Source organism: Equus quagga, chromosome 4 (genome assembly GCF_021613505.1).
Source record: "Equus quagga isolate Etosha38 chromosome 4, UCLA_HA_Equagga_1.0, whole genome shotgun sequence".
Taxonomy (NCBI): domain Eukaryota; kingdom Metazoa; phylum Chordata; class Mammalia; order Perissodactyla; family Equidae; genus Equus; species Equus quagga.
Genome location: NC_060270.1, coordinates 28,146,543 through 28,160,288, shown reverse-complemented (window position 1 = coordinate 28,160,288; position 13,746 = coordinate 28,146,543). Strand labels below are relative to the sequence as shown.

Sequence of the window (13,746 nt, the reverse complement as noted above, 5' to 3'; positions counted from 1 at the left end):
AGATACATACTGAACAAGTTGGTGCAATTTCTAGGATCTGGTTTAAAAAAAATCCAGGGAAGAGGAAAAATGAGTGGGAATACAAATAAAACAATGTTAGCCATGAGCTAATAGCTACTGAAGTTATTCTACTTTTGCATGTTTGAAATTTTCCATAATATAAATATTTTTTATACTCCCCCTAAAATGATGTAGAATACTTAAGTTAGGACTTAAAATTGTATTCCTTATTTATTAAGTGCAAGAAGCAGGTAACAAAACAGTATAATCCCATTGTATATAAATAAAAATACATACACTCGAAGGTCTAAAAGGGTATATACCGAGGAAGTAAGTTTCCTCCTTGATACTATCCAGTAGAACTTCCTATGATGATAGATGTCCTATAATCTGACCTATTCAAAACAGTCGTCACTAGGCACATGGCTAGTGCTCTCTTAAAATGCGGCACTGTGACAGATGAACTGAACTCTTAATTTTGCCTAATTTTAATTAAATTTCAGTAGCCGCATGTGCCTGGTGGATACCACATTGCACAGCACAGCCAGAGGATGGAATTATGGATGACTGTCTTCTTTTTAACTTATCATTATTTAAACATTTTCCTTATTGTTTTGCAATAAGGAAAACGTGGGCTGTTTGTTTTCATTTAAAACACTGACTGACTATTGATGAGGGTTCTCCACAGAACTATTCTGAAAATGAAGTGAAATAAAGCAAGTTACATAGAAAAAATTTATGTTTCTACTTTCAATTAACTTTTAAAGGAAAGACAAAAGCAGGAAATTCACACTTCCAGGTCTGTTCTTTCAACCCTACATTCCTTCGATCTCAATTCACATAAACACATGTTTTCGTTTGTTTACTAAAAGGACTGAATGTGAATGTGTTGCCTAGACGAGGAATTTCAACAGATATATCAATCATAGTGGAAAAAAATTAGAGCTAGGACAAAAAAACGCCTTTGTGGTTTTTAGCTAATGAATTAATTGGGAGCGATACAGCTCTGTGGTCAGGCAGAATAAAATATTTAAAAGATCAAAATGGATTTCGTGACTGAAGCAATCAGCAAATAGGAGCAATGTGGATCAATCTGACAGGGCTGGAAAGGAATACAGAACGTTAAACACGACGGTCGTTAACAGATATGTCTGCAATTATGTTCACAATAAAGTAGAAGTCTGAGGCATAAAGGAATTATGCCAGGTGAGATTTTTATTGACTCATTATCATAATTTTTCAGCATACAAAGTATTTAATCAAGTATAATATTTACAATTCTTACATAATGTACATTTTAGAATAACTATAAAGATAATGTACTTGCTCCATTTACAATGACAAACTACGGTAAAACTACGTTCACGAATAGATACAAATTCTCTACATACTAATAAAAAGTAAATGGAGAGTTGGTTATACATTCTTTAAAATATACCTTTTCACAGGTAGCAAGAAATATTACATGTAATAAGTCTTTATGACTGGAATGATCCAGAAATACCACAAAGCACAGGTAAACACATAAAGAAAAGTAGCTCATCATTTCCAAGTTAACCTTTTAAGCCTTTGTGTAAAATAAATGGTGCCAACAATCTTTATAATGTAGCAAGCTTTCCCTGTTTAAAATGAACACCCAAAAGGTGGGGAGGGGTGTGGAGGAAAAACGAGAAAATTTAGAACATAAGATAGTGAAAAGATCAATGCAGAGAAAAGTTTACTTAATCAAACCTTGCTTCCTTCCCCTCATTATCTTATTTTAAGTAGACAAATCTATGTAAACAGAAAAGGATGTCCACAAAACCATATTTATAGATGTCAGGACTCAGCCAAACTAAATCCAAGCCCGTTTTAGTTATCTTTCATTTGGAAGCATCAAGAGATTCATAAGTATATGGTGAATTAAAATTACCTTTATAATGTTTTGCTTTCATTAATGTTTGTTATTGCAAAAATGTATAATTTAATGTCTTCAAATCCTAATCTATTCCTTCAAGGTAATTTTATACCCAGGTTCTCCAAAATATTTAGAGTCTTTGTTATCAAAACACAGGGAAAGCTGGCAGTCATTATCAGGTTTTGCTGCTTTACAATGATTTCAAATCATTTCATGATACAAGTAAACTGCCCCTGACCAGCAGTCAGTCAGACAGTGGTTCTCGTTCAGCTCTGCTATCAACTAGCAAACCAGTGACCCCCTCTGTAAAACAAGAGGACCAGCCCAGGATCAAAGAAAGGACAGTGTTGGCGCTCTTAGACTAAGATCTCAGAAGTTCTACTGTGAGAATCAGGGGTGATAAAGTAACGTGTCACAGTGCTATTTTTTCTGGAGGGCACTGTGAGCAGCAGAAGAGTACACAAAGGGATCTTGCTATAGTTTCTCCTTGTCTCATCCACTCATTTTATTTGTGAGGAGCTGTGAATCCAAAAGGAGTAGTAACTACTAGTCAGTGCGTTTTCCACGATATCATGCAGGTCTAAAGTCATTCTGGATATACAATTCTATAAAAATATATCATTTTTCCAGCTCATGTCCATAGTCAAAACTGCTATCAGAGAGGTTAATTTCACAATATGAGTGATATGGGAATGTCTTATTATTCTAAATATAATTAGTCTAAATATAATTTGGTTTATTGTGACCATACATGTGTAAAATCATATTTGTAAAATACTGCTTAACATATCACAAACTTAAGTTTTCCAGACTATGAAAGTATGAGTTTTTTTTCAAAATGCACACATGAAGAACCAAGTACATATTCCAAATTAAATCTATATGTTTTGGAAAGTAAACACCAAAGTTCATTAAAATCCACAGTGAAGACTAGTATAAATTAGGCAAACACTGTAATGTAGTGAATCCCTGGAAATTTCTGAATTTCTAAGGATTGTACCAAAAGTAATTTTTAAAACCTCAGAAATCTTAAACATATAAGTGTTACAACGAAAAAGTACAAATAACTACTCAATTACTTTTAGTCTAGTTCTAATGTGAAACTGTATTTTATGAACTTCTCATAGCACTGCTATTCTTACTTTGATATTAATCTAACTTTTAAGTCAATGAGCTAATGATACTGAGCTAAAAGAATGATGAAAAGGAATCAGAAACTAAAATCAGCGAATCAGTTAAGGAAAGAAAACAAAGAGCAATCACATCGACTTATGAAGCCCAAGAGTATGATTAACATTGCTTACAATATAATTTCTCATAATGCATTGAATAATTCACAGCATAACAACACTCAGATTTGTTACACACTACAGAAAAGCTATTAGTTGACACAGCTAAATTCCTCTTGGTAAGAGCCAACCTACTTTGTAACTACTTGTACCTATTAATTTACTTTAAAGCCTTGCTGTTTACTGTATCATTTCCACCAAATTTAATGCAAATTGGGTCTCAATATATTCAACAAACTAAGCCACAGAAATGTATTTTTGTATTGCCAGGCTCCCTTTCTGTTAAAGATTTTGCTTTCTCTGAAGATATTCAGGACCATGATCATCTTTAGTGCACTTCAATTACAGACTCTAACCATTACATTTAAGTGGACACTAATGACCGCCACATTACAACTCCTAACTCAAGCCATAGGAGGTAAGAGCGCTATAAAGAATTGCCTTCACAACCAGAGATCTCAGAGGTGAGCTGAAGCACCAACGGTTGGATCCAAAAGAAAAACTGCCTAGGCCTCCTCAGATAAAGGTTAGGAGCTTTAGGAGAGAAGCCTAGAATTAAAACAGGAATAGGCACTACAAAGGAAAAGTGCGGCTTCTCTTTTCTTTTCTTTTTCTTTCTTTCTGTTTATTTGTTCATTTTCGACATATTTTTTTATCCTTGAGCTTTTTGGATAATTAATTTCAAAGTACACTCTAATAAAAATGTTATGAATCAGATTTTTGCAAAGCTGGATGATCTGTGACTCTGAGGTGAAACATGAAAGATTTAATGTTCCTCTTATTATTGTAATTAAAATACAAGGCTTTGGAAGTTAGCATTTTCTTAGAAATAGTTCATAAATATATTTTTATCCTTATCTAATATACAGTGATTATTACTAAATAAGCATTATATGCATGCAATTTGGCCAAACAAATATGGAAGACTTTCTGTGATGTGAATTTATTTCAGTATAATTCCTATTTAGATAGATCTGTTTTGCCATTTAATCAACTTATAAAATTCTAGTTATTGGGGGTAAATGTTACAAAATTTATTATCTACCCAATTAAATATAATTTCTCCACTTCTTTCATAACTCAAGTTTAAAAATTTCTCTTATTTAGAAACTGAGTATCAATAATATTTACTTACATGTAACTTGTAAAAGATTAAATTTAATTGTTGACAATATTAGAAAGAAACCATAAGGCAAATTACTTATTTTATACTCTAAGAAGATACGTCAATCAAAGATAGAATCAGACTAATTTGTGGCATATACATGTAAATTAGTATATCCATAATATTTTGGAATTCAAGGCTCTATGATTCATGTAACCAAATATTAAAGCTATAGAGATGCTATAATTTAAGACAATGTACACTGTGTATAACAAGTACACAGGACAGATGTTGGAAAAGTTAAAAAGTAATTTACTGCTGTATATTTTAGTATAAATTAAGAAAAACATGAGTTTTTTCCTCCTTTTAGAGAGATTTTTCTCTCAACTAGGAGCAATAGCAAAAATGTATCTTGAAAAGAACAAATTTCAAATATAAAAATGCTCTACATTATTTTATAAATCAACTTCTCCTTTAAAAGTTACAATCTGATGAAAGCATAATTTTGCAACATTCAAGTAACCTCTGAAACAGAGTTTTATAACATCAATAAATTTGTCAAGGTTTTAGGAAATCAGCCCAACAACGAAGAATTACAACTTCTATAACTGAGATTCTTTTGGTGATTAAAAAAGATTAAGGGTTTCTTTCTGCTTTATAAACTGGAATAAATCTAAAGGACTGAGTTATGTCTACCTATAGAGCCATTATACGCCTGTTAAAGTACTGGCCAATAACCAGACATGTAAGAAGTACAACTGCATTTATGAGCAAATGGGGGAAACATATTCTCTAGTTCTAATAATTAAATTACATACTGTGGGTATGATAGCTAGGCTACCAAGACAGCGAAAAAACTATTTCTGAACCACCAAAATCATTAGGGAAGCTAAAGAAAAGACATATTCTCGAGCAGGCAGAACAGTCAGCTTCCACTTGATGCAGACATGCTAGACTGAACGATCCTGGGACGATGCATGGAAAAACATCAATGCTACTTCACTGGCAATAAAAGAGGTTTTGTCTAAACTCTTAACATCTTGTCACCTAAAAAAATGGCCCTTTAAACAGGCTTTTTTTTTTTAATAAAAGAGGTCCTAAGGTAGGTTCCTCTCCCAACTACTACAGATCAATGTTTTAATTTATAAAAATATCAATAAATGGGTACCTTTTTTCTAAACCACTCAATATCTACTAAAATTAAGAAGCAGAATTAAAGCAGTAAAAATTTGTCAATTTTCAGATGTACACATTAGGGGGTCAAAAGATTTAATATTTTCTCCTTATTAAAAAAATTCAGAATTTCTGTGAATCTTGCTGAAAACGATTTAGTTTCTCTGGATTATTGGATGCCATTTGGGAAAAATCACGAAAAATGTCCTGGTAAGTTTCATCACCTGTATGAAAGTAAAATAAGGACATTTAAAAAACTTATACAGTGAAAATATTCATAAACAACATTCATTTTTATAACTGGTAACTATTTTATAATTCCTTACATTAAAATTTTGTTCAGATGAGCATTTTTGGAAGGAAAAAGACCAACTAAATATAAATATTTGGAAAGTACATAGTGAAAGAAAAAAAAACTATACCTGAAAAACACCTCAGGTGCAGCCACAGAGGAAAGCTCAGAGTTAGAAAAGAGCAAAGATGCAAGTGTTTTAAAGCAATGTAAAGAAATACATTTATTAACACATGAGAAATAAAAGTCATTCTAAATGAGGTATAGTAAATGAGGCATTCTTTAAATAAATATTTCCCTTGATCAAGGCCAAAACAAAGGACCAAAAATAAATACTAATGTTTCTGATGGATGCAAGTTATTAACAAAGGTAAACTGATAATCAGGCGGGGAAAAAAAACCAATTTTAATATTATCTTTTAATTAAAAGGCATTTTAATTTAAATAGCATGTAAAAAAGTAATTCTTTACTCAAACTTTAAAACTAAAACTAATGCACCTAATGCACTGCTTACTAAGCTTATAAAGTAATAAAGCCTAGAAGATGACTATAAAATCATAGTTTCACATTTAGTCAGAAGTTTTTTATTTACTGTTGGTCATATGAGCAAGAATGCTATGACAAAAGGGGAATAAATACCAAAGACATCTGCTAAATTAGAGTAATACACATATGTATATATGTACAAATATGCCTGCAGAGAAGTAGATTATAGATATTGATACTATAGCAGATTGAATATGATATTTTTCTTGCCATGAGAAACTAAATATATACACACATACAGATTAATTCCTCATACAAAGGATTTGTACAAAGCAAAATCTTATTTTCAAGATGAATCATTCATCATAAATGCTTCCTGTTAAACATTCGCTTTATATAGAAGCTTGGCATAGTTCTGTTTTCAAGATTTAGACCATCAAATACTATTTTGGATAATTATTGTTGCAACATGGTTCTACAATTATTTCCCCTAACATACCTTGCATCCATCTTATTACAAATTCATTACTACAGTTGTTGTTAATAGTGCAGTAAGTTGTGTCAGCTTTTAAAAAGCGAGATTTCTGAGGCAAGAGATTCATACCAAAAGCTAGAGAATTAGAAAAAAGATGGGGGAGGGAGAAAAAGATCTAGTAAAAAGGTTTAACAGCATAACCCAAGATTTTCAATAAAAAATTTTAATACTTCTACTATTTAATCACTTTTAACATTAGTCTATGTAAAAAGCAAGTTATTAAAATCTCTATATAGTTTTCATTTAGCCCTGGAAATTTTCTCATGACCTGAATCAATCAATCTACTTTAAAAAGAAAAAATACAGTAAGAAGAGAATCTTAACAGGCTGGCTAAGAGTAACATCTAACTCATATTATTGTTCCTAATACAATAAAAATAAAGATTGATATGCTGGAACAACTGGTAAGACAATCCAATACACCATGATTTCTTAAAAGTTTACTCCCACATTAAAAGACAAACTACAATCTATTCCCATTTTTAGCCACTCTAAAATATATAAAATAAACTGAGAAGAGACCAACATTAAATATCAATTAACAAATCATACAAAATATTTTAAAATTTTTCTTATTCTTAGATGTTGAATTAAAATATTTAAAATATTTATTGTAAACATTATAAATATTTTTAAAATACTATTTAAACTGGAGAGTGTGGAATTTTACTTTCCAACAAAGTGTAAAGTGCAGATTATAATACAAAAATACCACACTGATTTTACCATTCAACACCAGAAGTAACTTACAAGGCACACGTTATACATTCAGGAAATAGGAGAAAGGGTCTAGCAGACACTAATGCCGAACAGTTTACATATAGCACCAGATGAGCAGTGGGCATTACAACAGTACAATGGCAATAGATGGCTTCTACTATTAGCAATGCATATTTTTTATAACAAGCCGTGGGATTTTTTTTTTCTTTTTGTGGTTTTCCAGTTTTTGTTTTTAAATCATCTAGTACATACTACACAAGCACATTTTAGTAGAACCATTGTACCATGCAAAACAAATTATAAGATCTTCTATTCACTGAATTAAATGCTTCCTTGAAGCAAGTGTTGGTGCTACACTAAGCATCGGTCTCACTTACTGAATACGTTTTAAGTGTTAATACAATACAAAAGGAAGTCTCACCTGCACTCACACACACAAAACTTTTTGTTAACATTCAGTTTCTAACAAAACATTAATTAATGGACTATCAATATAATACCTTTCTTGGGCCCCAAAATGTGTTGTCAAAAAGCAAACATTACAATAACAACAGTGACTAAGATATTCAATATAGTTAACACAAATTGAACTTCAATGTGATTCTTTAAAATTTAAATATAATTTTGATCATTTAGAATTTTTCCCAAGGCAAATATAACTTGTCTACACTAGAATACATAAACAAGAACCGAGAATATGTTGCCATGAAAAGTTCACAGAAGTACATTTAACAGTTTATTATAAATGGTAAACAACTAATCACCCAATATTGTAATGCTAAGTTATATCCTTTAAATGACTTAATCACATTCTATTTCTCTTCAGAAAGCTAACTCTTCTATGTGCTTGGACAGTTCTGAGTTTTAAAAATGTGGACTGCTGTGTTTCCACTGATAGTTTAAAATAGTTTTTGATTTTTGGTATTCAGAATATCCATTTCAACAGTAGTTATGATGATCCAAGATTCTGCTCTTGAAATGTACTCCTCTCAAAGAGATGGCAGCATGTGAGACCCCACCCCCAGGTGATCAAGTGTGATCCTGCCCCTTGTGGGTTGATACAGCTTCCTCTTTATAACTGACTAATCAGTGACCAACCTTTACCAGCGACACAGTCACATAACCAGCAGTAGTTGACTAAAGCAACGATTTTCAACTGGCTGAGAAACTCTGCCAACAATCAAGAGGAGTCATTGAGCCAGAGACTGTGGGAACCACCAAAATGGTTTCCAATGACTGAGAGCAGGGCATGATAGTTCACTCACCCACCCAGCCTCCTGAGAGCTACAGAACTGCTCAAGAGGGAGACGTCTTCCCTTCGGGAAACGTGTGCTTTTACCTGACCTTGCAAAAAATAGAGTCTCAGGCCCTTAGGACTGTAGATAGAAAATTCAGAAGTGGGGTTTCCTAGAAATAGGTCTATGATTCCCAAAGATAGCATCTAAGTCTTATATGGTGAGCTCTTCATTATCAAAAGATTGAAAATACTTGCATTTAAAATTTACCCAGAATTCTGAAGTTTTTCTTTCCATTGCTAGGCAAAAAAAAGGGTCTAGATAAAACAATCAACCAAAATCTATGAGAGAAAAATTTACAGTGATAAGTGGAGGGGTAAAATAAAGACCTACTGCCTGAGCAAACACGTCTGCCCTCCAAAGACTCACAGAGGAACAGAAAAGTAGCCAGAGAGCAATTACAGTGCCATTTCACCACATCACCTGTGTAAGTACAAAAGTGTTCTACTTTAAATATGAGACCATCTAAATGAATTAAAAATCTAATTATTATCAAGATGGTCCTCAAATAGATCAAAATCTCATTTTATTCTGCTGATACACCATTTCCAGAATTCCAATCTAGTTTTTAACTGCTAAATTAAAATCTGAGAGCAGTAAGAAAGCTTGTTTTTTAAAAGGAGGCTTTTTTCAAATTTTCATTCAAATAAATCATAAAAATCTATTTTTCTACTGATGAGTGGAAGGTAAATACTCATAAACTTATACATAAAACGACAGTGAAAGAGACATCTGAATGCCCCTTAAAAGGTGGCAGCAGAAGCCCAAGCAACTTGGGTGGAACTAGAAGCTGCAAGAACATAAGAGGCCCTCTCCTTTCAAGCTTCCCAACTCCAGAGAAAAGTCGACCACTGACCTTCTGACTAATCAGTTGGGTGTAACTTCATCAGCAAACACCTTGAGGAAAGAGCAGCTGACCAAACATTTAAGTATAAAATTTCAGGGGAAAGAAAACTATTTAACTTGAAATCTTGAAGTTCACACTTATCTCACAAATGTCAGGTCATATCCTTTGAGTAATTTTTAAAGTGCTTAAACACAAAGGCCTCAAAAATGGCCTAGTAATACTATCACTTAAGTGTATCTGTTACAAAATTATAACTTATTTAAAATCTAACATTCAAGTTTAAAACATACGGGTGACATTCAGAATTAACTCTGAGACATCACCCTTACTCAGCACTCTCACATCTTGGTCTGTCATGAGCCAGTAGTACTGTCTGATCCATAGGATTAAAATGGGACACCCTAGATTAGAACTATCTAGCAGAAGTGCTTCTATTCTCAAAGTTCGTACTGTTCCCTATTAAATTAGACCAAAAAAAGTAGTAAACGCGGTCCTCTGAGAAAAGAATGGCCCTATATTTATATTAATTATATATTAATCTGGTTAAAATAAAAGTAAATGGCTGAAGTTAGTATAAAGTACAGAAATTTCAAAATATATTAAAACAAAAATAGATGATATTACCAAGCCATTTTTAAAATACTATATTATTTTCATTGGAAAAAAATCAAATATACTGAACATTCTCAATCATTTTAGTCATGAATTTCTAAAATTTTACTAATATGTATATGAATTTAAAACAGATAAATTAGAAATTCATATACTCAAATTAATGAAACTAGAGATCCAATTATTACTCTCTCCTTTGTAAAGAATGTCTAATTAGGATGTGTTCAAACAAAGGAAGCTGATCAGCCACCTTTCTTCATATTTTGACTCAAAGGTAAATATTATTCAAAATGAGACGTGAGCTGATCCTGAGCTGATATTTCCCTAACAAGAACAAGTCTACTTTGCCATCAGGTTTATGAAATATTGTTCTAAATACTTCCATTTATCCAACAGATACTGTCCAATTGCTTAGGGCAAAGCTACAAGAGAAAATGAGACCTTTTCCCTATGCCTTTTAAAGGAATTCTACTTCCATTATAGGCTCTTCTTAACCTACTAGTAAATTTTATTTTTAAACTTTCAACTCATTTTTAGGTCAGAGTATGAAACTCTTAATGCAATAAACTTTTTCTAGGTATTTTCCATACTGACTTTTTATATGCCAACATATGGTAATTTGTTTTTTCCCTGAACACAATTTATAGAAATTCCCTGAATAACAAAAAGAAAACAATTTTGTTATATTCACGTGACAGCTAAAGAGAATTCCAAAAAGAAAACAACTATTGTGCTGCTGTAAGTGTATAAAGATACGTTATCATTCCATTCACTTCACTGGAATGTATATGGAAGACATCTGTACAGCAGATAAAGAAGTCAGCAGCCAGAGTTTAAATACAGCAAGTAAATGTGTACTGTAATAGGAATAGTTACGGATTTTTAAAGGCCCAGGAGTTACCACCCCCAGGAATTCAGTAAGCAGTACATACTTAATAACTCACAATTTACAAGTTATAAAACCTCTATAGTAATAAGTCAGTTTGCTAAAGAACTATGAATCTTCCAATTGTAAACTGATAAATTCCTGAATGCATTTCTTATACTGCATTTCGGTATGGTTATTAGTAGAATATTGACCTGGCTGTCCATAAAGTCCTTCTGATTCCCGCATCTCTTCATTCATTCTTGCTAAACGTAACCTAAAATTACAGAAAAGAAGTTTTTAGATGAAGTTATACAATATAAATATTTGCAAACTAATGAATTATATAGGCAGGCAAAACATGCACAGACGTAATTTTTTCTTTTACCAGTATTTGCCACTAAAATAAACAGACTTTCAGTTTGTCAGACCCAGCAATCTGAGATACAAAAATAACTATTTTACTTTATAGAATTCTCATGAGAGAAGACAGTAAAAGATTTCTAACAAGTGCACTACAGCTCTGTTTAAGCAGGATCCTTGCAGCACCTCCAGCACCTTGCTTCCTCCAGACTCGAGAGAACTCCTGGCTTCTACAGCAACCTGTCAAACTTTAACTGCCAACTGCTGAAATTACTGCTTCTATAGTTTGGAAGCAATAGTCTGTCGTAAGTACATTCTGGTTCACCCAGAGATGAGGTAGTTCCAGACACATAAATAGCATGTGTTATCTCTAAATAGTGGGAATATTTTGATATACAAACATTGTAATAAATGACCATAAGTTACTAAGATTTTCCCAAAGTTACCATATTGGTTATACATTCTTATTCGGTTTACTCACCCTGGCAGCAGGAAGACATGTAGCACTGGATTAAGAAGAATTTCCTCCCATTTTCTTACTAACTTACTACTTTTGAAACAGGCAAATGTTGCCTTTGGTGCCACTCTCCTACTCTGCACTACTTGCCTGTCCTTCAGGCCACCAAATACTCATTGCCTTCCCAGACCTCTATCTCCCTCTTCTAACATGCTCTCTGGCAATTGCAGTGTCTGACATAGGCTTTCCTATCTTCAGTACCACAATCCTCTCCCATCTCCTTTCTCAACCACTGTGTGAATTAATAATAGCACCGTAAGTCTCCCTTTGATATTTGAACTTTTCAAAGAAGACATTTATTTTCAACAACGTTTAAGTGAAACTGAAGTCCTCACACAAAGTATAATGAGAAAACTTAGACAATTTGGGAACAGATATTTTTGGGGAAGAGGGGGCCACTACTATAAGAACTGCCTGGAACCCTGCAAAACCAGGGTTCGCTTCTCTGTACTATTCATATCTTTTCTTTAATAACTTATCTTTCTCCAACTATAACTCTATAATAATTTAATAGTTCTAAATTTGCCTACGATAGCCTCCACAATAACAACTCCTCCTCTAGTGGGGAAAGGAAGTTGAGTACAAAGTATGTTTTGCCATTTCGTTGTTTGTTTATTTGGCAGGGGTCAGGGAGGGGTGATACACGGCAAGTCAAGAATTCTCAGCGGGAGCTCAGGAGTTCAAGGCAGTCACAGGACTTTCTCTTTGTAAGTGACTAAGATTCAGTAGTGTGGATGGAACTCTCTCTACTAATATAATAGGGGATCAACAATTCTGGGCTTCATCTAGCCCAGAATAGCATGAATAAGTGACTTCATACAACACATGCTTGAGATCTCCTACATAACAATGAAGTGTAGGTGACAGTCACATATCTAGATTCCAAGTGTAACAAACAACTCTGATCTAAGATGAAAATCAAATAAGGACTTCAAAATTCTTTAACAGATCATATTAAGTTGTAGTCAAACATTCAAAAACAAGTATTTTTATCTTAAAATAGACTATTCATGTGAATAATTCTTTAAAAAAATAAGCACAAACAGATCCCTAAGTATCACCGCCCAAAGGCAATGCAACTGCAAAAGTTACTATTATCAGTGCAGCTTCCTCCCTACTGATAATCCTCCGATTCTTGACATAGAAGAACAATTGCCTGTTCCAGGACCAGTCCAACCCTCACCCCAGGACTGTACTAACAGTTAAAGAATCCATCTTAGAGAAGTCACTAGTTTTCTGCCCCTACTGGTCAGGCAATATAACAGAAGTGGCTAAGAACACGGGTTTTAGATGCAGAATTCTTGGTTTCAAATTCCAGCTCCAGCACTTACTAGTATCTCAAATTATCTGTGGTTTGGCTTCCTTATAAAATTAGGCTAATAATAATAATACCTTCCTCATAGGGCTATTGTGAGAACCAAATAAGTTCACGTACATAAAGAGCTTAATACATTTAACGTGCTTAGAGAAGTACACGGCATATAGCAAACAATCACCCAAGTTTAAAGTTCACACCTATGCATGAAACCCTGTTAAAACCCTGTACAAGTAATATATTGTATGAGAAATAGTCAAGTAAAATGAAAACACTTACAAGGTCACTATATCAGCGTTGGCTGCTTCCACAGCTATACTCAAAGGGTCTTTCCCTTCTTCATCAGTGGCATGTTGATTGGCACCTCGTTTTAGGAATAAACATACTTGCCTATTTAAAGAAACAGCATTTTTGAGATAGTGCCAATAAGAAAA

The 13,746-nt window shown here is 33.1% G+C and overlaps 1 protein-coding gene across 2 annotated transcripts in view; it reads right to left on the bottom strand.

Annotated features, from left to right (window-relative positions):
- Positions 1-1,189: 1,189 nt before the first annotated feature.
- The window catches only part of ACAP2 (ArfGAP with coiled-coil, ankyrin repeat and PH domains 2), a 144,341-nt gene continuing 131,784 nt past the window's right edge, over positions 1,190-13,746 (bottom strand). For both annotated transcript variants that reach the window (XM_046658218.1, XM_046658219.1), the window contains 3 exons: positions 13,592-13,702; positions 11,333-11,394; positions 1,190-5,688 (listed from right to left, as the gene is read on the bottom strand). In XM_046658218.1, the coding sequence (XP_046514174.1) occupies positions 5,588-5,688; positions 11,333-11,394; positions 13,592-13,702 (274 nt within the window). In that variant the 3' untranslated portion in view covers positions 1,190-5,587. The remainder of the gene's footprint in view (positions 5,689-11,332; positions 11,395-13,591; positions 13,703-13,746) is intronic.